The sequence below is a fragment of the Oncorhynchus kisutch genome, linkage group LG4 (assembly GCF_002021735.2).
Source record: "Oncorhynchus kisutch isolate 150728-3 linkage group LG4, Okis_V2, whole genome shotgun sequence".
Taxonomy (NCBI): domain Eukaryota; kingdom Metazoa; phylum Chordata; class Actinopteri; order Salmoniformes; family Salmonidae; genus Oncorhynchus; species Oncorhynchus kisutch.
The window spans coordinates 9,433,969-9,459,451 of record NC_034177.2 but is presented as its reverse complement, the minus strand read 5'-3'; the positions used below and the strand labels follow the sequence as shown (position 1 = coordinate 9,459,451).

Here is a 25,483-nt window from a genome sequence, read left to right as displayed (position 1 = left end):
CTTGGGGTACGTCTCTATAAGCTTGGCACATCTAGACACTGGGACTTGTCCATTCTTCAAGGCAAAACTGCTCCAGCTCCTTCAAGTTGGATGGGTTCCGCTGGTGTACAACAATCTTTAAGTCATACCCCAGATTCTCAAGTCTCCCAGTCCCTGCTGCTGAAAAACATCCCCACAGCATGATGCACCATCACCAGGCTTCACCGTAGGGATGGTGCCAGGTTTCCTCTAGACGTGACGCTTGGCATTCAGGCCAAAGAGTTACATTTTGGTTTCATCAGACCAGAGAATCTTGTTTCTCATGTCTGAGTCCTTTAGGTGCCTTTTACTGAGGAGTGGCTTCCGTCTGGCCACTCTACCATAAAGGTATGATTGGTGGAGTGCTGCAGAGATGGTTGTCCTTCTGGAAGGTTCTCCCATCTCTACAGAGGAACTGGAGCTCTGTCAGAGTGACTATCAGGTTCATACAGGGGGACTCCAATCATGTTGTAGAAACATCTCAAGGATGATCAAGGGAAACAGGATGCACCGGAGCTCAATTTGGAGTCTCATAGCAAAGGGTTTGAATACTTATGTAAATAAGGTATCTGTTTTTTTCCATTTTAAATTGCAAACATTTCTAAAAAACTGTTTTTGCTTTGTCATTATAGGATATTGTGTGTAGATTGATGAGGAAAATGTTGTATGTAATCCATTTCAGAATAAGGCTGTAATGTAAAAAATGAAATGTGTAAAAAGTCAAGGGGTCTGAATACTTTCCAAATGCACTGAAGCAGTCTATAAGATATATCTTATTACAGTTTAGGCCTACCTTGTTATTTTCTTCCATCTGGCAATATCATATTAATGGATTAAATCTATTTAGTTTGTTTTGTTGCTAGTATTTTTATTAATCGTTTGAAAACACAAGTATTATCTACTTTCTGAAGGACAGCCAATGAAGTTGAGGCCAATGAACTCCATAGTTTTAATCGAAGGGGAATTCTGTAACACTTTATGACATCACAAAGGTATGGCAGCTATGGAGAATCATTTTCAAAACAATGTCCAAAGCGGGAAATCATTGGATGTGATTCATTCGATTCTATGCAATTTCATCTTTGAGGACTGACATGGAAGCAACCATTACACAACCCTGAACTCAATAAACCCACCAGAGTTTCAGAAGAGATATCAAACCATATCTGGTCATATTGTTTTACATACACCCAGGCTGTGCCTGGACAGTGATGGATGGCTATATGGAGCATCCTTGTCCATCATGTTCAGTGTGTTATTGCTCTCACCACAGAGAGGCAGCAGCCTCCACTAAGCAGCTCAGCAGCCTCGCTTCTGGTCACTTGCACACTATGATTTGTCTATTTGTTTTGGGATTTGTGTGTTGGCCTGTTTTGAAATAGTTTGATAATAACCTATTACTTTGACCTAATGCACATCATCAATGATGGTGGTTGTATTGTTTTGGATTTGTACTGATAAGCATCATGTTGTCTTACTCTAGGGAACTTTCCAGCAAATGTGGATCTCAAAACATGAGTTTGAAGAGGGCGGGAAGCAGTGCGTAGACAGGAAGTGCCCTTGATCGACCACCAACAGCATCTGCTGCCTCCAGAACTCACAATAACATGTTTAACCTTTAACTGTGAGCTCAGGAACACCCAAGGACGGTAGTTCTGTCGATAAAAAAAAAAACTTTTTAACTGGATAATCGAATCTGCCTTTATAATTTTTTGTAGAAAACATGAACTATAACGAACCTTGTCACATATTCCATTGCTATGAAAAGGGTGAAAGGCTGAGTTCCTTTTGACTCCATCTTCAGTATGCCATTTTCAGTTTGTTTATGGACCTTATATTCTGATCTCAACCTTCTTGACAGGAAAGAAACGCTTGGTTAGTGTTTGTGTCTTATCCAATGGGTTGTCAGGTGAACGTTGAAGATGCTTCTTGGAGGTGATCTAATGATGTCATTGAATCGCTGTCATTGAGTTGCTCACTGGACAAGACAATTATTCACAGAAAATGAAATCTGTCTTTCATTTCACTTATGTTGATACTTGATTGGCTATTTGCTGTCTTTTGAAAATACAAAAATAAATATAACTGTTTTATGAAGCACTTGTAGACATTCATTGTTTTCAAAATCATATTTTCAGCAAAACAGATACATACGTTTACAATATGACATCAAATCAAATAAAAATAAAGTAAGTGATATGTAAATGATTGGCAAAAGGCTCCAACCATCCAAGTCATAGACTGTTCACTCTGCTACCACACGGCAAGCGATACGAGAGCACCAAGTCTGGGACAAAAGGCTCCTTAACAGCTTCTACCCCCAAGTCATTAGAATGCTGAACAGCTTCTACCCCCAAGTCATTAGACTGCTGAACAGCTTCTACCCCCAAGTCATTAGACTGCTGAACAGCTTCTACCCCCAAGTCATTAGACTGCTGAACGTTAATTAAATGGCCACCTGCACTATTTGCATTGACCCCCTTTGTTATTGATGTATTTTTCTAATTGTTTTCCACTGACTCTCTTGAATTGGCTCGATGCACACTCACTACACTCTACCCACACATTCACTGTGACACTGACCGACTTTCACATTAGCTGCTGCTACTGTGTTTATTATCTATCCTGATTGCCTAGTCACTTTTACCCTTACCTACATGGACATACTGTATTACCTCAACTACCTCGCACCCATGCACATTGACTCGGTACTGGTACTCCTTGTATATAGCCTTGTTATTGTTATTGTGTTACTATTTAGAAAATATTTTCTTACTTTTTTAACTCTGCATTGTTGGGAATGTGCTCGTAATAAAGCATCTCACAGTTGTTTTCTGCGTATGTGACCAATACGATTAGATTCTCATCTGAACAAATGAATGCTCTCGTTGTTATAATGAGGAATTTAATTAAATAATTTGGTTTTCCTTGAAGATTTGAATGGGCTGAGAAAGCCTTTCGTGATGGATCTAGACAATCTGGTGAAAAGGGAGGGTCTGCGACTCTTCTCTTCAAGTGGGAAGGACGATGCGATATCATAAATTCCCTCTGGAGAAAAGGAGCCATGAGATGTTGTCATCGTCTCTGCAACGAAAGACCATCCAGCATGCCATCAATTTACATTTTAACTCATTTATCAGACACTGTTATCCAGAGAGACTTACAGGAGCAATTAGGATGAAGTGCCTTGCTCAAGAGCACATTGACAGATTTTGCCTCGTGAACTCAGGGATTCTGAACCAGCAACCTATTGGTTACTGGCCCAACCTCTTAACCCACTAGGCTACCACCCAGCCCACAGTACAGTATGTCATATGTAACAACTGAGAGGAGTACAATGTCTTTCCAAATGAATTAATGGAATGGTAAAGGGATAATGTCTCAGTCTTGACTGAGCAGCAGCCTAAACAGCAGCAGGGCTTACCTGTAAAGTACACAGTAGGGGAAGTGTTCTGAGGCTGGTACTCCAGAGACTCTTGAGGACAGAGGTTCTTACTAACTTTCTTGGAACCCTGGTTTGTGGGAAAAGGCACATTAAAACAAACTGAATTTTTTTCGATATCTTAAAGTACAGGATATCAATTGCAAAGAAGCAGTGCAATGCCATGACACAAATAATCATATATCTCACAAAAGGTCAACAGCAGTGTTATTCATGAAAGATGTATGTGTACTATACCTTTGTGTTAAAGGTGAGGACCTGCTCTCCAGTACTGCTGATGGTATCCCTTTCCAAATCAAACACGCCTTCTACAATGTCACTGGTGGCCACGCTGGTAGTGGACTCAAAATAACATTTAGCAGTGGCTTTGGTGATCATTTGAAGAATGACCATGCAAGTAGAAGTCTTTGGATCGTTCTGGACTGAAACATCAAAGTTTATGTTTTCATACTCATCTGACCACTGTCTCAGGAAGCCCTTCACTGTCTCTTCAGCAAATATCTGGAGAAGCTGAGAGGAGAGCTCCTTGGATATGGCACATTGTTCCTTTCTCCATTTCAGCCTTGAAAGAATGGAGTCTGAAGCACTTTTGGCTGCTTCCAATGTTAAGACCTGTGGAGTGCTGTGGCTGTCCTGAAGGGCTATCACTTTATCCACCAATTCATGACTGAAAATGTGGATGGTCCAAGTGGAAATTATTTTTCTCAATTTCCTAACAGCAGATCGGAGGTCGTCAAGATGAGAAGCACCCTGTCCATCTTCCTGTGTGTTCTCAACACTTTCCACCATAATGTCCACTACCACCCCAGCAGCTTGCCTGACTTTGTCCACAAAGGTTACAGGAAGTAAGTCCTCTGTGTGAAAGAAGTCCTCAATGATTGTGTTTCTAACAATGGGAAAGTCAATCTGAGCAGGAAACTCAGTGGGGATGGGAGTCCCGGGTAAGGCAAAGTGCCATTTCGACTGCCTTAATTTTGAAGTAGGTGTTAGAGAGATGGAGGAGCGTGAAGAAGAGGTATTTCTTGTATTTTGGCTGTCAGCACTCCTACAACGGATCGTGTCAATATCCTCCAGCATTGATCCTGAGAGCTCAGTGGTTTTAGATAGTAATTTGTGCGGAATGTCCACACAGGCATCGTTTCCACCAGGTGTAACACTGCTCTGGTTGACCTCAAGATGGCCGAGACTTGCTCTTTGTGATGCAGGACTGCTTTGATATGTAAAGATTTGGATTGAACCAAGTGTTGTGTCTGATCTTTGAAGATCTTTTCTGAGAAACTCCGTAATCTTACTTTGCAGACTGTAGTAGATGTTACGAGCAACAGACCAGATCCTTTTCTGAGAAACCTGTCCAGTGGTGAGCAGGGAGGTTCCAGATACCATGTCCGATGATTGGGTGGTCTGGGTGAGCTCCTGCTGGTCTTTCACTATGGTTTGTATAATATCAGTAGATGTGGTGGATGTAGATACAGGCTGGAGGTACTTATCTGTTGTGCCTTCCTCCACAATGTTAAATGATCTAGAGAGGACCTCACTCACTCCTTTCTCAGCTTTGGTTTGGAACTCATGACTAGAGAGTTTTTGGAGGATCTTTGTTGAAAGACTGTGGGAAGATGCAGTGCCTTTGGAGGCAGCCGTGCTGCAATCTAGACTTACTGGAGAGGTTCGCTCAGGAGAACCTTGGAGACGTTCAAACATGTCTTCACATGGTGTTGGGGACCTTGACAAGGAGATGTCCTTCAGCTGAGACAGAACACCACCTACCAACATGTTGACCTCAAGGGACATATCAGATATTTTCTTTCCTACTGTGGAGAAGCAAGGTGCATTTGATGCCTGATCCTCGCATGAGGTCAAGATTGTTGAAATGACCTCTTTGGTACTATTGGTCAGTAGAGCCTCGTCTGTTTCAGTCCAGAGAAGTTTTGAACTCTCGCTGACACCCATGTGTAGAGCCACTTCAAGGTTCAAACTGTGCAAGTGAGGCACACTCTTACTAGCTTGCCTCAAGTCCTGGCTTGCCAAACAAATGTGCTCCTTAGTCCCAAGATGTCCAGAGTCCTCTGTGGGTATATGACTAGACATTCTGCTCAGCATGTCTGACCTCCGCTGATGAATGATGAAGTCCTTTAAGGTCTTCTGAATATTGTTATATAAACTAGTGGTAGCAGACCAGATCCTGCTCTGTAGCTTTTGTGCATTTTCCTGGAGGTCAGGTTCTCTCTCCTCTACTTCTGCAGGTTGCGCTGAGCTCTGCAGGTCTTCCACAAATGTTTCAATGATGCCAAAGGCAGCAGAATCCGCACAAATATCCTTTGACCATGTGTACTGGTTTTGAATGGAACAAGACCTGGATGCTACAGAATAAGCAGGCTGTGCACTAGTTAAGCTACTGGTGGACTTTTTAACTAGGAACTCACTCACTGCTTGAGTGGCATTTCTCTTAAATTCCTCACTTGAGAGTTTTCTAATACAATTGAACAGACTGGTCAAAGAAGCTGTGGCCTTACTTCTGCTGTCCTCATTTTGACAGGAGAACTCATATACTATTGGTGATGAGGCCCTGGAATGGGAGATATCCCCAAGCTGAGCCAGAACACCCTCTACAAATTTCTCTCTCTCAATAGAGAAGCCTGATCCTTTTTCTCCAACAGTGTACAGGGGGTCCTCCTTTGACATCTCAGTGTTGTACAAGACCAGAAGCGCTGAGATGACTTCTTTGGTGCAAGTTGTCAGAAGGAGCTTGCTTTCTTCTGACTCTGTTTTTGCCCAAAGAAGTTTTGAGCTCTCACTTAGGCCTCTTTGTAAAGTAACTGCACCAGTGGACTCTGGCAACTGAGGCTCACTCTTACTGGGCCTATATTTCATGTTTAAGCAAGGAAGTGGAACTGTCTCCTTAAACTCAGCATTTGTGATGTTATCATCAGATGTGACAATGCTCTTTAAGGCACATCGCTGAAGCTTGCCGAAATAATCTTTCAAGTTGTTTTGGATGCTGTGGTAAATGTGAACAGCAGCAGACCAGGCACTCTTCTGTTGAGGACTCTCTTCAGATTCAGCCAAGGACTTCATATCTGACACAAAAGTCTTAACAACTACTGACGCTGCTGAGCCCACTGGTTGAATTGACTCTGTCTTTACAATGCCAGAGAATGTTTGACCTGATACAGCACCTGTTAACTCAGACTGAATGACTGAACTAGGAAAGCTCAAACTACTGACTTTTTTGGCAAGAACTCCACTCACTGCTTGTATTGCTGATGTTTGAAACTCCCGGCTGGAGAGTTTTTGGATGCTCTTAGATGTGAGCGTGCAGGAGGAACCAGATTCACCAATATTGTAGCTGCTCTCGTATTTCCTTATCAGGGCATCAAGATCCTCAATGAAGCCAACATGCGATGCCAAAAACGTGATCTTGTCCTTCAGATCTTCCAGCAAATTCTGTTCGTTCTCGTCAACAAAAGCCACCATTGTGTCAGAGATCGTGGTCATGACTTGCCCTGTTAGACTCTTGCTCTCTTGGTCAACTTTTTCAAGTTTAGCAGCCAGCTCTCTCACCATGCTCTCAGTCACCTTGGTCTGTGAGTCTCCCCTTACCGGTGTCACTAGAGAGGTTTGGCTAGCGGAGGCACTCTTAACGACCACTGATAAGGCCGACTTGACATCTTTAGCCAACTTTGCCATTACAGCAGGGGTTAGCATCATAGAGCCTGCACTTCCAGATGGAGAATTGGACATGCATGCAAGTTTGGAGAGAGAACCTTGCAGGCTGTCCTGCACACAGGTGACGAGGGTGTCCTCTGAGACACCTAAGAGGACTTGTAGCGTCTCAGAGTTGGTTGTTTTTTTCTGCACATCAGACAGAGAGGTTAGAATCCTTGGGGGAAAAAACAACAGAAATCATCACAGTCAAACAAATAATATGTAAGGCTGTGATGCACATTCAGTGTGTCAAATACATCTGCACCATTGAAAACAATGAGGAAAACGCTGCTGTTTCTCTGAGAAAAAACCTTAGTGTGATGTCAGCCTAACTGCTTAATTTCTAAAGCCCAATAAAATGTATTTTGTATAAGTCATTTTTATTGAAACTGTAGATATCTATCTATCCTGGCAATATCTATCCTCTACAAAAATCAAAATTGCTATAAACTTCAAATACTGTAACTTCTAATAACTTCAAGGACAATCATAAATACAAGGCAGTTTGAAGAAATGTTAAAGGGAAATTTCTAAATGTTTCAACTTCATATTCATCATCTCCAGCACCACCCCAACATCAGCATATGTGAAAAACGGGCATTTCTATGTTTTGTAGTAAAAAAGAAAGAGGAAGATAAGTGTTTTCTATGACATCATCAACCAATTAGTAGGAAATGCCTACTCATAATTGGTTAAAATCACACGATGCACACTGATGATGTCATTAGAATCTAGAGCTGAGCATTTAACCAACATTTTTGTTATTTTTCGGTTTTTACACAACTAATTGACTGACGTCGGCTCAATTACTTGAATTCCATATAGTTAATTTTTTTCTTATTCTGTGAGCTCGATGCTCAGTTTCTGTAGAGATAAATCAGATCAAGCACAAACTATGCAATGTAGTAGGGAGTTGTAGTTCCAACAGGCCAATATTCTACATAGTTTAGCACAGAAAATATGGCAATTAATTCCCATAATCCATTGCACGCCCACTTACTTGTCCACTCTGTGTGGAGCAGATACGGAAACCTCATTGACTGAGACGGAGAGACGAGAGAATGCATGAGAGAGATAAAAAGCAGTTGCGTTGCGAGGATTCTCTACCTGGAAATACATGATCTAAGTGATTGACAGTTGGTGTTCAGCGGTCATAAAAGTAGGTCTTATTTAATTTGAAGAACTACTAAAATAGTGATTTTGTCAGACAGGATAAGCAGCAGCTCTATAGAGACGAGTTGATGACTTGGAATGAAATAATAAAGTCATCAAATAAATATTTTATATGAGAAAGTAAATGATGGTTGATAAGTCATAAACAGTAATGGACAGTCACTACCATCATGGGACTTTTATTCATTGTTTTATTATGTGTTGTTACAGCATTCAACACACATAATCCATAGTGCATTCAATGTCTAAAAAAAGTATTGAAATCCAAAACCGTGATTATTTTTTAAATATTTGAATCGAAACCAAACCAACCTCAAAAAGCACAAATTTCTCAGCACTATTGGAAACAGTTACATCCCTCTATATTTTTTTTACTACAAAGCACGGAAATGTGTAATTTTCACATATGGTGATGCTGGAGATGAATATGAAGTTGTTAAATTTCCCTTTAAGAACATACCTCATGGCCCCCTTGGGCAGGTAGCTTCCACTGCCCTTAGTCAGGTAAATCTCCTTGAACTTAAGTTGTGATTCCTGCTCTTCTTCCTCTTCCTGCTCCATACAGTTGGAGGAAGGGTAGGGAGTCGGGATGCGAAAGCTATTGTAAAGCTTTCGACTGCCTGGCCTCTTAGGTACACCAGCCTCAGTAAATCTCACGCGGGACTTGGTGTTAGTCTTATCGTCTAACAGACTGGTGAGTGACGCTGTGAGAGATCTCTGTGACAATGGAGAGGAGGCAGCATCTTGGATGCCCAGTAGTTCGTAAAGACCTGGGATGATGATCTGCATCAGCTTGTCCGATAAAAACTGGACAATCCTCAGACACAAGCCGGCAAGCTGTTGTTTTGTCAGCTGTATTCCAGAAACAGAAGAAGTGTTTTAAAATGTTGCATAGTGCGTCTTTCAAAAGCTTATGAACAAGGTTAAACATTAGGCAGAGTTTTCATGGTAATCTGATTAAATTGTCAGTAACATGATCTTACCGGGTCAAACATGCCCTCACGAATCCCCCTCCATTGCCTGAAAACAATATTGTTATAAATGTTGTCATATCAGGATGCGTGGCAGAATTGTTTTTATTTAATTATTTGCCTGATCGTGAAGTTATACTTGCTTTGTGTCAGTTGTTTTGGCAAAATTGCAATGTGACAACTTTTCTAGCAATGAATTTTTTTTCCCGATTGATCAGTTTCTAATTTGATCTTATTTCCTTGAAGGTGTGATAGTACCAAAGAAAACAGAACATACTTCTCAGTTAGGTTTTGAAGGAAGTCCATAAGTGTCAGATGTTCCACATTGTTGAGCTTCCCCTCTTCTGTGGTTTCCATCACTGAGGTTGCTCTGCTCCTGGTAGAATTGCTCTGCTCCTGGTAGAAATGTAATTATATTGCAAATAATAAAACATAATATACAACAAATATCATACTGAAATTATTATTAACTGTTAAAGAGTGGAGGAGCATTGGCAACGTTGGGCCAATTAAACAACTGCAACACAACAGAGATGGTTGTGGTACGTCAACATTGCCAATGATAGCATCACTATAACATTTTATTGGATTAATCTTGTACTATGAAATGACAAGGTCAACTTACCATCTCATTGACAGCTTCAGAGGTCAGGTGATCATCCACCACACAGACAGGCAGGTCTAGAGACTGGGACAAGGCTCTATGGTCATAACCAGGAGAGAATGGAAACATCAGAGCAGTCCCAATGGCAGAATCTAACAACTGTCTTCATGTCAAAGACTCACTCACTCATTTGCTTTGTCAAACCTACCCCTTAGAATGACTTCAATATTAACACTGAATATATTTTGTTATTAAGAGATCTCTCAATAATAATTCTCACAATAGCATATTGGTAGTAGTCAGTGACATATTAAAGCTAAGCAGGGCTGGGTGTAGTTAAAACCCTGGATGGGGTTCGATCCCAGGCTGAGGTGCTGCCTATTGTTTTTTTCTGAAAGTGTATATAATGTTGAAAATCTGACATGGTTTCAAAGGTACAAATTCAACCTATTTTATACAAGGTTTGGCTATGCTGAATTTAGTTCACAATGATGACATCATCCTGTGGTTGAAATTTCACCCTCAAAACAACAGTTAGGCCTATACCCCATTATCTCCACTACCGAGGTGTGTCTGCAAAACACATGCACTCCTCCATAAGGTTCATGGCTTGCCTATTGTTTTATCCCAGTACAAGAGGGGCAACTGGATTCAGGATTAAACACAAGCAGTCTTTAAGGTATATCTTATTACAGTTTAGGCCTACCTTATTATTTTCTTCCATCTGGCAATATCATTTTAAGCAATGAAATGTATTTTGTTGCTAGTATTATTAGTAACTGTAGGAAAATACAGCTGTAGAGTACAAGAATCAGCTACTTTCTGAAGGGAAGCCAAGCTCATAAGCAATTTAGAACCTACAGACAATTATGACAATATTGGAACGCATGAATGTGTCACAAACGCCTTGTGGTCACATGTTATTTTAGGGCGTGGCTCCGCATTCGTGACCGGTTCTCTTATTTATTCCCCGGTATCCGTTAGTGCTGGAATTTGCGATTAATACTTATTTATTTCCCGGTATCCGTTAGTGCTGGAATTTGCGATTAATACTTTTCTCATGCCGAAACCGGATTAAATACATACCGGTAGTCAAAAATTATGATATTCGCAATGTCATTAAGCAACAACAACAAAAAAAGCATAAATAGCTTCTACAATTTCGAAACATGATTTTGTTATCAGTTCAGTACCATTCGTTTGATTTTGTGGACCCACGACTAGCCTTTATCCATGTTAGCTAGTTGCTAGCGATGCTAGTCAGCATAGGCTGCTACGTGATAAACAGTTCGCGTTAGCGAATTAGCTACCTAGCTAGCCAGCCTAACAAGCTGTCACATCCAGTGGAAACCGATGCAACCCTGCTGCCAAATAAGGGCTAGCTCGATGACCCGTGGTAACAGTGAGGTCCCCATGAGTTTCAAGGCTTTAATAAGTGCTGTCGTGCAGAAAAAGCGAATAAAATACTGGTTGATGAGCTAGCTAAGTTAGCTAGCAAGACGGATATGACCGTTAACAGCGTGCATGCACAAATGCATGACGACACATTGTATCTCAGTGAAGCAGGCATGCAGAACGAGATCGCCCCACCAAGCCAGATAGTAGAGGGGTACAACAACGCCGGGACACAGAGGCATAGCTCATACAATTATATTTTGTTACAGTCAATGACAATACATGTTGAAAAATAAATACCTGTGTCAAATATATGGCATCGCATGCTAGTGCAAAGATAGCTTGCATGATTATTTTTTTTAAATCCGGTGACCACTAGATGGCCTCGTATATCCACATTTAGATCAACTGTACTTGATTTTTCATCAGTACTGTGAATGACAAGCCCACTGAATCTAGTTTAATAATCTTTATACTCAGCAGGTAGAGGCATGGGTACTTCAAATCAGTGCTTAATTTGAGCAGGATCATGTCAGAACAGGATCCGGCACCGTTCCGTTCTGGACTGTTTTGTTCCGGAACCTATTTGGCCGAATCCGGTACCTCTCGTGCCATGAAAAATCATTTTCACTTTTTGCTATGTAACAATTATAATAAAAGCGATCAAAGTTCATTCGAGTTGTGTCTTCGTCAATTATCCTACCCACTCATCTCTCCAGAGTTGCACTTTATCATTTGTTTCCTTATAGAATCATAGCTGCATGAAGGGTTCTGGAGGAATTTTCTAAAGTTACGGAATTACTGCTGTCTCTTCAGAAATAAATTAAATCATTCAGAATAGCCTAATACGTCATGAGAAGCTCTATAATTTAGCTACAGAGGACCAATAGCTTCTTTTTTTAAATAGCCTAGCTGCGGATTGTAGCCCAATAACAAAGAATAGCCTACAGTCGGGAACGCGAGGCAAATCTGTCAGTGAAAAAACAGCACGCAGACAAAACAGGCCTTTTGCAATATTTCAAATACAATCGAGGGAAAACCCAGGTTGAAAAGCAATGACTCTTGCTGAAAAGATAAGACTATGCTGTAGACTACCAAAATATTTGATCAACTCCCAAACATTGTTTTACAAAACAGGGAGAGATAGGCTTTTGACACGAGCGCATCGACAATCTCCAGCGAGTGAGCTGCGCATCATTGGGTGAGTCAGTGAAACTGGAAAGCATTTTTAGGACTCATTTCCTCCTCATATTGTAGCCTACTAAAAATGTTCCCCATGTGTGCACCTTCTATAAGTGGCTCTACCCAAATGTGATGATATCAAATCAAATGTATTTATATAGCCCTTCGTACATCAGCTGATATCTCAAAGTGCTGTACAGAAACCCAGCCTAAAACCCCAAACAATGCAGGTGATGATATGCGTTCAATGCTCTATTATAATAGGTGATCTTTTTTCTCATGAGTTCTGGTACCACAGAACCCCCCCCCCCCTCTAGCACCCACTCTTTGTTCTAGCACCTCCCAATTTACAAATTAAGCTCTGCTTCAAATTTTTATTTTACAAGGCAAGTCAGTTAAGAATAAAGTCTTATTTTCAATAAAGGCCTAGGAACAGTGGGTTAACTGCCTGTTCAGGGGCAGAACGACAGATTTGTACCTTGTCAGTTCAGGGATTTGAACTTTCAACCTTTCGGTTACTAGTCCAACTCTCTAACCACTAGGCTACTTGTCTTCATGAAGGGTTTCATGTGAGCCTGGTTGCATCCCTCCCAGCTGCCCACTGCACTGAGGCTAGGTAACACAGTCACCACCGATAAATCCATGATAACCAAAAACTTCAACAAGCATTTCTCAACGGCTGGCCATGCCTTCCTCCTGGCTACTCCAACCTCGGCCAACAGCTCCGCCCCCCCCCACCCCCCGCAGCTACTCGCCCAAGCCTCCCCAGCTTCTCCTTTACCCAAAACCAGATAGCAGATGTTCTGAAAGAGCTACAAAACCTGGACCCGTACAAATCAGCTGGGCTTGACAATCTGGACCCTCTATTTCTGAAACTATCCGCCGCCATTGTCGCAACCCCTATTACCAGCCTGTTCAACCGCTCTTTCATATCGTCTGAGATCCCCAAGGATTGGAAAGCTGCCGCAGTCATCCCCCTCTTCAAAGGGGGTGACACCCTGGGCCCAAACTGTTAGGCAGGGCAGGATGGATATAGATCTATCTAAGGTCTTCGATAGCCAAGTCAACAAACAGATCACTGACCATCTCGAATCCCACCGTACCTTCTCCGCTGTGCAATCTGGTTTCCCGAGCCGGTCAGCTATGGGAAAGGAAGATGATTCTAAGAAGCAATTTGTTCATTTGGCTGGTGTCAAGTAAAGTATGTGACTAGTACTTACAATAGGAGACATGGTTATGTGATGGGGTGATAGTACCTACAGTAGGAGACATGGTTATGTGATGGGGTGATAGTACTTACAGTAGCAGACATGGTTATGTGATGGTGTGATAGTACCTACAGTAGGAGACATGGTTATGTGATGGGGTGATAGTACCTACAGTAGGAGACATGGTTATGTGATGGGGTGATAGTACCTACAGTAGGAGACATGGTTATTTGATGGGGTGATAGTACCTACAATAGGAGACATGGTTATGTGATGGGGTGATAGTACCTACAGTAGGAGACATGGTTATGTGATGGGGTGATAGTACCTACAGTAGGAGACATGGTTATGTGATGGGGTGATAGTACCTACAATAGGAGACATGGTTATGTGATGGGGTGATAGTACTTACAGTATTTATTTATTTTATTTTATTTAACCTTTATTTAACCAGGTAGGCAAGTTGAGAACAAGTTCTCATTTACAATTGCGACCTGGCCAAGATAAAGCAAAGCAGTTCAACAGATACAACGACACAGAGTTACACATGGAGTAAAACAAACATACAGTCAATAATACAGTATAAACAAGTCTATATACAATGTGAGCAAATGAGGTGAGAAGGGAGGTAAAGGCAAAAAAGGCCATGGTGGCAAAGTAAATACAATATAGCAAGTAAAACACTGGAATGGTAGTTTTGCAATGGAAGAATGTGCAAAGTAGAAATAAAAATAATGGGGTGCAAAGGAGCAAAATAAATAAATAAATAAAAATTAAATACAGTTGGGAAAGAGGTAGTTGTTTGGGCTAAATTATAGGTGGGCTATGTACAGGTGCAGTAACCTGTGAGCTGCTCTGACAGTTGGTGCTTAAAGCTAGTGAGGGAGATAAGTGTTTCCAGTTTCAGAGATTTTTGTAGTTCGTTCCAGTCATTGGCAGCAGAGAACTGGAAGGAGAGGCGGCCAAAGAAAGAATTGGTTTGGGGGTGACTAGAGAGATATACCTGCTGGAGCGTGTGCTACAGGTGGGAGATGCTATGGTGACCAGCGAGCTGAGATAAGGGGGGACTTTACCTAGCAGGGTCTTGTAGATGACATGGAGCCAGTGGGTTTGGCGACGAGTATGAAGCGAGGGCCAGCCAACGAGAGCGTACAGGTCGCAATGGTGGGTAGCATATGGGGCTTTGGTGATAAAACGGATTGCACTGTGATAGACGGCATCCAATTTGTTGAGTAGGGTATTGGAGGCTATTTTGTAAATGACATCGCCAAAGTCGAGGATTGGTAGGATGGTCAGTTTTACAAGGGTATGTTTGGCAGCATGTGTGAAGGATGCTTTGTTGCAAAATAGGAAGCCAATTCTAGATTTAACTTTGGATTGGAGATGTTTGATATGGGTCTGGAAGGAGAGTTTACAGTCTAACCAGACACCTAAGTATTTGTAGTTGTCCACGTATTCTAAGTCAGAGCCGTCCAGAGTAGTGATGTTGGACAGGCGGGTAGGTGCAGGTAGCGATCGGTTGAAGAGCATGCATTTAGTTTTAGTTGTATTTAAGAGCAATTGGAGGCCACGGAAGGAGAGTTGTATGGCATTGAAGCTTGCCTGGAGGGTTGTTAACACAGTGTCCAAAGAAGGGCCGGAAGTATACAGAATGGTGTCGTCTGCGTATTTATTTATTTATTTATTTTACCTTTATTTAACCAGGTAGGCAAGTTGAGAACAAGTTCTCATTTACAATTGCGACCTGGCCAAGATAAAGCAAAGCAGTTCGACAGATAAAACGACACAGAGTTACACATGGAGTAAAAACAAACATACAGTCAATAATGCAGTATAAACAAGTCTATATACAATGTGAGCAAATGAGGTGAGAAGGGAGGTAAAGGCAAAAGGGCCATGATGGCAAAGTAAATACAATATAGCAAGTAAAATACTGGAATGGTAGTTTTGCAATGGAAGAATGTGCAAAGTAGAAATAAAAAATAATGGGGTGCAAAGGAGCAAAATAAATAAATTAATTAAAATTAAATACAGTTGGGAAAGAGGTAGTTGTTTGGGCTAAATTATAGGTGGGCTATGTACAGGTGCAGTAATCTGTGAGCTGCTCTGACAGTTGGTGCTTAAAGCTAGTGAGGGAGATAAGTGTTTCCAGTTTCAGAGATTTTTGTAGTTCGTTCCAGTCGTTGGCAGCAGAGAACTGGAAGGAGAGGCGGCCAAAGAAAGAATTGGTTTTGGGGGGTGACTAGAGAGATATACCTGCTGGAGCGTGTGCTACAGGTGGGAGATGCTATGGTGACCAGCGAGCTGAGATAAGGGGGGACTTTACCTAGCAGGGTCTTGTAGATGACATGGAGCCAGTGGGTTTGGCGACGAGTATGAAGCGAGGCCAGCCACGAGAGCTTCCTGGTCGCAATGGTTGGTAGTATATGGGGCTTTGGTGATAAAACGGATTGCACTGTGATAGACTGCATCCAATTTGTTGAGTAGGGTATTGGAGGCTATTTTGTAAATGACATCGCCAAAGTCGAGGATTGGTAGGATGGTCAGTTTTACAAGGGTATGTTTGGCAGCATGAGTGAAGGATGCTTTGTTGCGAAATAGGAAGCCAATTCTAGATTTAACTTTGGATTGGAGATGTTTGATATGGGTCTGGAAGGAGAGTTTACAGTCTAACCAGACACCTAAGTATTGTAGTTGTCCACGTATCTAAGTCAGAGCCGTCCAGAGTAGTGATGTTGGACAGGCGGGTAGGTGCAGGTAGCGATCGGTTGAAGAGCATGCATTTAGTTTTACTTGTATTTAAGAGCAATTGGAGGCCACGGAAGGAGAGTTGTATGGCATTGAAGCTTGCCTGGAGGGTTGTTAACACAGTGTCCAAAGAAGGGCCGGAAGTATACAGAATGGTGTCGTCTGCGTAGAGGTGGATCAGGGACTCACCAGCAGCAAGAGCGACCTCATTGATGTATACAGAGAAGAGAGTCGGTCCAAGAATTGAACCCTGTGGCACCCCCATAGAGACTGCAGAGGTCCGGACAGCAGACCCTCCGATTTGACACACTGACTCTATCAGAGAAGTAGTGGTGAACCAGGCGAGGCAAATCATTTGAGAAACCAAGGCTGTCGAGTCTGCGATGAGGATATGGTGATTGACAGAGTCGAAAGCCTTGGCCAGATCAATGAATACGGCTGCACAGTAATTTTGCTTATCGATGGCGGTTAAGATATCGTTTAGGACCTTGAGTGGCTGAGGTGCACCCATGACCAGCTCTGAACCGGATTGTAGAGGTGGATCAGGGACTCACCAGCAGCAAGAGCGACCTCATTGATGTATACAGAGAAGAGAGTCGGTCCAAGAATTGAACCCTGTGGCACCCCCATAGAGACTGCCAAATTTCTGCTTGAAAAAGCTAGCAAGAGATAGTTTCTCGCTTACGACCACACCGCCTGAGTACGCCTGATCTCGTCTATCCGGAAGCTAAGCAGGTCAGGCCTGTATACTTGATGGGAGACTGCCTGGAATACAGGATGCTGTAAGCTTTTTCAACTCTTTGTCCGTTTTTTCCCACAAGCTGAAATATTGCCCTGCTTTAAATAAGTAAGCAAGTTATTTGTTTTCATCCAACAATCTGTGCTACAAATATACAGTATATGCAATTTCTTCCACTTTTGAGTACACAAAGATCTTATCTAAATGTGTAAAATGCAACAGCTGTTAATCAGACTCACCTTCACTTAACATAGCACCAAGAAATAGTTTCTCGCTTACGACCACACCGGCCTGAGTACGCTGATCTCGTCTGATCTCGGAAGCTAAGCAGGTCGGCCTGTTATACTTGGATGGAGACGCCTGGAATACCAGTGCTGTAACTTTTTCAACTCTTGTCCGTTTTTCCCACAAGGGAAATATGTCCCTTGCTTTAAATAAGTAGCAGGTTAGTTTGTATTTCATCCAACAATCTGTCTACAATTATTTCTACAGTATATGCAATTCTTCCACTTTTGAGTACACAAAATGCTTATCTAAATGGTAAAATGCAACAGCTGTTAATCAGACTCACTTTACTTAACATAGTGCACCAGAGATAGTTTCTCCTACGACCACACCTCCTGATACGCCTATCTCGTCTGATCTCGGAAGCTAAGCAGTCGGCCTGGTAGTACTTGATGGAGACGCCTGGAATACCATCTGTAAGCTTTCGTCAAATCTTTTCCGTTTTTTCCCACAAGGCTGAATATTGCCCTTGCTTTGAAATAAGTAAGCAAGTTAGTTTGTATTTCATCCAACAATCTGTGCTACAAATTATTTCTAGTATATGCAATTCTTCCACTTTTGAGTGACACAAAATGCTTATCTAAATGTGAAAATGCAACAGCTGTTAATCAGACTCACTTTCACTTACATAGGCACCAGAATAGTTTCTCGCTTACGACCACACCGCCTGAGTACGCCTGATCTCGTCTGATCTCGGAGCTAAGCAGGTCCGCCTTAGTACTTGATGGAACTGCCTGGAATACCAGTCTGTAAGCTTTTCGTCAACTCTTTGTCCGTTTTTCCCACAGGCTGAAATATGTGCCCTTGCTTTGAAAATAAGTAAGCAAGTTAGTTTTATTCATCCAACAATCTGTGCTACAAAATATATTCTACAGTATATGCAATTTCTTCCACTTTTGATGACACAAAGATGCTTATCTAAATGTGAAAATGCAACAGCTGTAATCAGACTCACTTTCACTTACATAGTGCACCAAAGATAGTTTCTCGCTTACGACCACACCGCCTGAGTACGCCTGATCTCGTCTATCTCGAAGCTAAGCAGTTCGGCCTGTTAGTACTTGGATGGGAACCGCCTGGGATACCAGTGCTGTAAGCTTTTCTCAACTCTTGTCCGTTTTTTCCCCAAGCTGAAATATGTCCTTGCTTTGAAATAATAAGCAAGTTAGTTTGTATTTCATCCAACAATCTGTGCTACAAATTATTTCTACATATGCAATTTCTTCCACTTTTGAGTACACAAAGATGCTTATCTAAATGGTGAAAATGCAACAGCTGTTAATCAGACTCACTTTCACTTAACATAGTGCACCAGAGAAATTCTCGCTTACGACCACACCGGCCTGAGTACGCCTGATCTCGTCTATCTCGGAAGCTAAGCAGGTCGGCCTGTATACTGGATGGAGACCCTGGAATACCAGTGCTTAAGCTTTTCTCAACTCTTGTCCGTTTTTCCCACAAGCTGAAATATGTCCCTTGCTTGAAATAAGTAAGCAAGGTAGTTGTATTTCATCCAACAATCTGCTACAAATTATTCTACGTATATATCAATTTGTTCCACTTTTGAGTACACAAAATGCTTATCTAAATGTGAAAATGCAACACTGTTAATCAGACTCACTTCACTTCACATAGTGCCAAGAATAGTTCTCGCTTACCCACACCGCCTGAGTACGCCTGATCTCGTCTATTCTGGAAGCTAAGCAGGTCACCGGTTATACTTGGATGGAGACCGCCTGGAATACCAGTGCTGTAAGCTTTTGTCAACTCTTTGTCCGTTTTTTCCCACAAGGCTAATATGCCCTTGCTTTGAAATAAGTAAGCAAGTTAGTTTGTATTTCATCCAACAATCTGTGCTACAAATTATTCTACAGTATATGCAATTCTTCCACTTTTTGAGTGACACAAAGATGCTTATCTAAATGGTGAAAATGCAACAGCTGTTAATCAGACTCACTTTCACTTAACATAGTGCACCAAGAGATAGTTCTCGCTTACGACCACACCGCCTGAGTACGCCTGATCTCGTCTGATCTCGGAAGCTAAGCAGTGTCGGCCTGTTATACTTGGATGGAGACCCCTGGGAATACCAGTGCTGTAAGCTTTTCTCAACTCTTTGTCCGTTTTTCCCACAAGCTGAAATATGTCCCTTGCTTTGAAATAAAAGCAAGGTATTTGTATTTCATCCAACAATCTGTGCTACAAATTATTTCACAGTATATGCATTTCTTCCACTTTTGAGTGACACAAAAGATGCTATCTAAATGTGAAAATGCAACAGCTGTTAATCAGACTCACTTTCACTTAACATAGTGCACCAAGAGATAGTTCCGCTTACGACCACACCGGCCTGAGTACGCCTGATCTCGTCGACTCGAAGCTAAGCAGTCGGCCTGGTAGTACTTGAATGAAACTGTGGCAAATACAGGTGCTGTAAGCTTTCGTGCAACTCTTGTCCGTTTCCCACAAGGCTGAAAAATGTGCACTTGCTTGAAATAAGTAAGCAATGTAGTTTTGTATTCATCAAACAATCTGTGATACAATTTATTTTTCTACATATATGCAATTTCTTCCACTTTTGAGTGACAACAAAGATCTAACTCTAAATGTGAAAATGCAACAGCTTAACAGACTCACTTTTCACTTACTATGCACCAAGAAGATAGTTTCTTCCTTACGACCACACGGCTGAGTAACGATGATCTTCGTCTGATCTCGAAGCAACAGGTCAGGCCCTGTTAGTACTTGGATGGGAGACCGCTGGGAATCACCCAGGTGCTGTAACTTTTCGTAAACTCTTTGTCCGTTTTTTCCCCACAAGGCTTGAAATTATGTCCCTGCTTTGAAATAATAAGCAAGGTTAGTTTGTATTTCATCCAACAATCTGTCTACAAATTATTTCTACATATCAATTTCTTCCACTTTTAGTGACACAAAGATGCTTATCTAAATGTGAAAATGCAACAGCTGTTAATCAGACTCACTTTCACTTTACATAGTGCACCAAGAATTTCTCGCTTACACCACACCGGCCTGAGTACGCCTGATCTCGTCTGATCTCGGAAGCAAGCGGGCGCCTGGTTATACTTGATGGAGACCGCCTGGGATACCAGTGCTGTAAGATTTTCGTCAACTTTGTCCGTTTTCCACAAGGCTAATATGTGCCCTTGCTTTAAATAAGTAGCAATTAGTTTGTATTCATCCAACAATCTGTGCTACAAATTATTTCTACAGTATATGCAATTGTTCCACTTTTTGAGTGACACAAAGATGCTTATCTAAATTGAAAATGCAACAGCTGTTAATCAGACTCACTTTCACTAACATAGTCACCAAGAGATAGTTTCTCGCTTACGACCACACCGCCTGAGTACGCCTGATCTCGTCTGATCTCGGAAGCTAGCGTCAGGCCTGTTAGTACTTGATGGAGACCTGGAATACCAGTGCTGTAATTTTCGTCAACTCTTTGTCCTTTTTTCCCACAAGCTAAATATGTGCCCTGCTTTGAATAATAAAGCAAGGTTAGTTGTATTTCATCCAACAATCTGTGCTACAAATTATTTCTACAGTATATGCAATTTCTTCCACTTTGAGTGACACAAAATGTTATCTAAATGGTGAAATGCAAACAGCTGTAATCAGACTCACTTTCACTTACATAGGCACCAAGAGATAGTTTCTCGCTTACGACCACACCGCCTGAGTACGCCTGATCTCGTCTGATCTCGGAAGCTAAGCAGGTCGGCCTGTTAATGGATGGGAGACCGCCTGAATACCAGTGCTTAACTTTTCGTCAACTCTTTGTCCTTTTTCCCACAAGCTGAAATATGTGCCCTTGCTTGAAATAAGTAAGCAAATTAGTTTGTATTCATCCAACAATCTGTGCTACAAATTATTTCTACAGTATATCAATTTCTTCCACTTTTTGAGTGACACAAGATGCTTATCTAAATGTGAAAATGCAACAGCTGTTAATCAGACTCACTTCACTTAACATATGCACCAAATAGTTTCTCGCTACGACCACACCGCCTGAGTACGCCTATCTCGTCTGATCTCGAAGCTAAGCAGGTCGGCCTGTTAGTACTTGGATGGAGACCGCCTGGAATACCAGTCTGTGTAAGCTTTCGTCAACTCTTTCCGTTTTTCCCACAAGGCTGAAAATTGCCCTTGCTTTGAATAAGTAAGCAAGGTTTTTATTTCATCCAACAATCTGTGCTACAAATTATTTCTACAGTATATGCAATTTCTTCCACTTTTTGAGTGACACAAAATGCTTATCTAAATGTGAAAATGCAACAGCTGTTAATCAGACTCACTTTCACTAACATAGTGCACCAAGAGATAGTTTCTCGCTTACACCACACCGCCTTACGCCTGATCTCGTCTATCTCGGAAGCTAAGCAGGTCGGCTTAGTACTTGGATGGGAGCCTGGAAATACCAGTGCTGTAAGCTTTTGTCAACTCTTTGTCCTTTTTCCCACAAGCTGAAATATGTCCCTTGCTTTGAAATAAGTAAGCAAGTTAGTTGTATTTCATCCAACAATCTGTGCTACAATTATTTCTACAGTATATGCAATTTCTTCCACTTTTGAGTGACACAAAGATGCTTATCTAAATGGTGAAAATCAAACAGCTGTTAATCAGACTCACTTTCACTTAACATAGTGCACCAAGAGATAGTTTCTCGCTTACGACCACACCGCCTGAGTACGCCTGATCTCGTCTGATCTCGAAGCTAAGCAGGGTCGGCCTGTTTAGTACTTGGATGGAGACCGCCTGGAATACAGGTGCTGTAAGCTTTTCGTCAACTCTTTGTCTTTTTCCACAAGCTGAAATATTGCCCTTGCTTTGAAATAAGAAGCAAGGTTAGTTGTATTTCATCCACAATCTGTGCTACAAATTATTCTACAGTATATGCAATTTCTTCCACTTTTTGAGTGACACAAAGATGCTTATCTAAATGGTGAAATGCAACAGCTGTTAATCAGACTCACTTTCACTTAACATAGTGCACCAAGAGATAGTTCTCGCTTACGACCACACCCTGAGTACGCCTGATCTCGTCTGATCTCGGAAGCTAAGCAGGTCGGCCTGTATACTTGGAGAACGCCTGGAATACCAGTGCTGTAAGCTTTTCGTCAACTCTTGTCCGTTTTCCCACAAGCTGAAATTGTCCCTTGCTTTAATAAGTAAGCAAGTTAGTTGTATTTCATCCAACAATCTCTGCTACAAATTTTTACAGTATATGCAATTTCTTCCACTTTTTGTGACACAAAGATGCTTATCTAAATGTGAAAATGCAACAGCTGTTAATCAGACTCACTTTCACTTAACATAGTGCACCAAGATAGTTTCTCGCTTACGACCACACCGCCTGAGTACGCCTGATCTCGTCTGATCTCGAAGCTAAGCAGGTCGGGCCGTTATACTTGGATGGAGACGCCTGGAATACCAGGTGCTGTAAGCTTTCGTCAACTCTTTGTCCGTTTTTTCCACAAGGCTGAAAATTGCCCTTGCTTGAAATAAGTAAGCAAGTTAGTTTGTATTTCATCCAACAATCTGTGCTACAAATATTCTACATATACAATTTCTTCCACTTTTTAGACACAAAGATGCTTATCTAAATGGTGAAAATGCAACAGCTGTAATCAGACTCACTTTCACTTAACATAGTGCACCAAGAGATAGTTTCTCGCTTACGACCACACCGCCTGAGTACGCCTGATCTCGTCTGATCTCGAAGCTAAGCAGGCGGCCTGTTATACTTGGATGAGACCGCCTGGAATACCAGTGCTGTAAGCTTTTCGTCAACTCTTTGTCCGTTTTTTCCACAAGCTGAATATGTGCCCTTGCTTTAAATAAGTAAGCAAGTTAGTTGATTCATCCAACAATCTGTGCTACAAATTATTTCTACAGTATATGCAATTTCTTCCACTTTTTGACACAAAGATGCTTATCTAATGGTGAAAATGCAACAGCTGTTAATCAGACTCACTTCACTAACATAGTGCACCAAAGATAGTTTCTCGCTTACGACCACACCGCCTGAGTACGCCTATCTCGTCTGATCTCGAAGCTAAGCAGGGTCGGCCTGTTAGTACTTGGAGGAGACGCCTGGAATACCAGTGCTGTAAGCTTTTTGTCAACTCTTTGTCCTTTTTCCACAAGGCTGAAATATGCCCTTGCTTGAAATAAGTAAGCAAGTTAGTTTTATTTCATCCAACAATCTGTCTACAAATTATTTCTACAGTATATGCAATTTCTTCCACTTTTTGAGTGACACAAGATGCTTATCTAAATGTGAAAATGCAACAGCTGTTAATCAGACTCACTTTCACTTAACATAGTGCACCAAAGATAGTTTCTCGCTTACGACCACACCGCCTGAGTACGCCTGATCTCGTCTGATCTCAAGCTAAGCAGGTCGGCCTGTTATACTTGGATGGAGACGCCTGGGAATACCATGCTGTAACTTTTCGTCAACTCTTTGTCCGTTTTTTCCACAAGCTGAAATATGTGCCCTGCTTTGAAATAGTAAGCAAGGTTAGTTTTATTTCATCCAACAATCTGTTCACAAATTATTTCTACAGTATATGCAATTTCTTCCACTTTTTGAGTACACAAAGATGCTTATCTAAATGGTGAAAATGCAACAGCTGTTAATCAGACTCACTTTCACTTAACATAGGCACCAAGAATAGTTTCTCGCTTACGACCACACCGCCTGAGTACGCCTGATCTCGTCTGATCTCGAAGCTAAGCAGTCGGCCTGTTACTTGATGGGAGACTGCCTGAATACCAGTGCTGTAAGCTTTCGTCAACTCTTTGTCCGTTTTTTCCCACAAGCTGAAATATGTGCCCTTGCTTTGAAATAAGTAAGCAAGTTAGTTTTATTTCATCCAACAATCTGTGCTACAAATTATTCTACAGTATATGCAATTTCTTCCACTTTTGAGTACACAAAATGCTTATCTAAATGGTGAAAATGCAACATGTTAATCAGACTCACTTCACTTACATAGTGCACCAAGAGATAGTTTCTCGCTTACGACCACACCGCCTGAGTACGCCTGATCTCGTCTGATCTCGGAAGCTAAGCAGGTCGGCCTGTATACTTGGTGAGACGCCTGAATACCAGTGCTGTAAGCTTTCGTCAACTCTTTGTCCTTTTTTCCACAGCTAAATATGTGCCCTTGCTTGAAAATAAGCAAGTTAGTTTGTATTTCATCCAACAATCTGTCTACAAATTATTTCTACAGTATATGCAATTTCTTCCACTTTTTGAGTGACACAAAGATGCTTATCTAAATGTGAAAATGCAACAGCTGTTAATCAGACTCACTTCACTTAACATAGTGCACCAAAGATAGTTCTCGCTTACGACCACACCGCCTGATACGCCTGATCTCGTCTATCTCGGAAGCTAAGCAGTCGGCCGGTTATACTTGGATGGGAACCGCCTGAATACCAGGTGCTGAGCTTTCGTCAACTCTTGTCCTTTTTCCCACAAGCTGAATATGTGCCCTTGCTTTAAATAATAAGCAAGTTAGTTGTATTCATCCAACAATCTGCTACAAATTATTTCTACATATATGCAATTTTTCCACTTTTGAGTGACACAAGATGCTTATCTAAATGGTAAATCAACAGCTGTTAATCAGACTCACTTTCACTTAACATAGTGCACCAAGAATAGTTCTCGCTTACGACCACACCGCCTGAGTACGCCTGATCTCGTCTATCTCGAAGCTAAGCAGGTCGGTCCTGGTAGTACTGGATGGAGACCGCCTGGAATACCATGCTGTAGCTTTCGTCAACCTTTGTCCGTTTTTCCACAAGGCTAAATATTGGCCCTTGCTTTGAAATAAGTAAGCAAGTTAGTTGTATTTCATCCAACAATCTGTGCTACAAATTATTTCTACAGTATATGCAATTTTCACTTTTGAGTGACACCAAGATGCTATCTAAATGGTGAAAATGCAACAGCTGTTAATCAGACTCACTTCACTTACA

At 41.6% G+C, this 25,483-nt stretch overlaps 1 protein-coding gene across 1 annotated transcript in view; it reads right to left on the bottom strand.

The window, feature by feature from the left end:
* LOC116373919 (uncharacterized) overlaps window positions 1–25,483 on the bottom strand; it is a 34,553-nt gene that overhangs the window by 4,792 nt on the left and 4,278 nt on the right. Inside the window, exons 2-6 of the mRNA XM_031822226.1 lie at window positions 9,932–10,007; window positions 9,584–9,702; window positions 9,319–9,355; window positions 8,796–9,187; window positions 7,034–7,337 (exon numbers count right to left, since the gene is read on the bottom strand). Coding sequence (XP_031678086.1) covers window positions 7,034–7,337; window positions 8,796–9,187; window positions 9,319–9,355; window positions 9,584–9,702; window positions 9,932–10,007 — 928 coding nt within the window. The remainder of the gene's footprint in view (window positions 1–7,033; window positions 7,338–8,795; window positions 9,188–9,318; window positions 9,356–9,583; window positions 9,703–9,931; window positions 10,008–25,483) is intronic.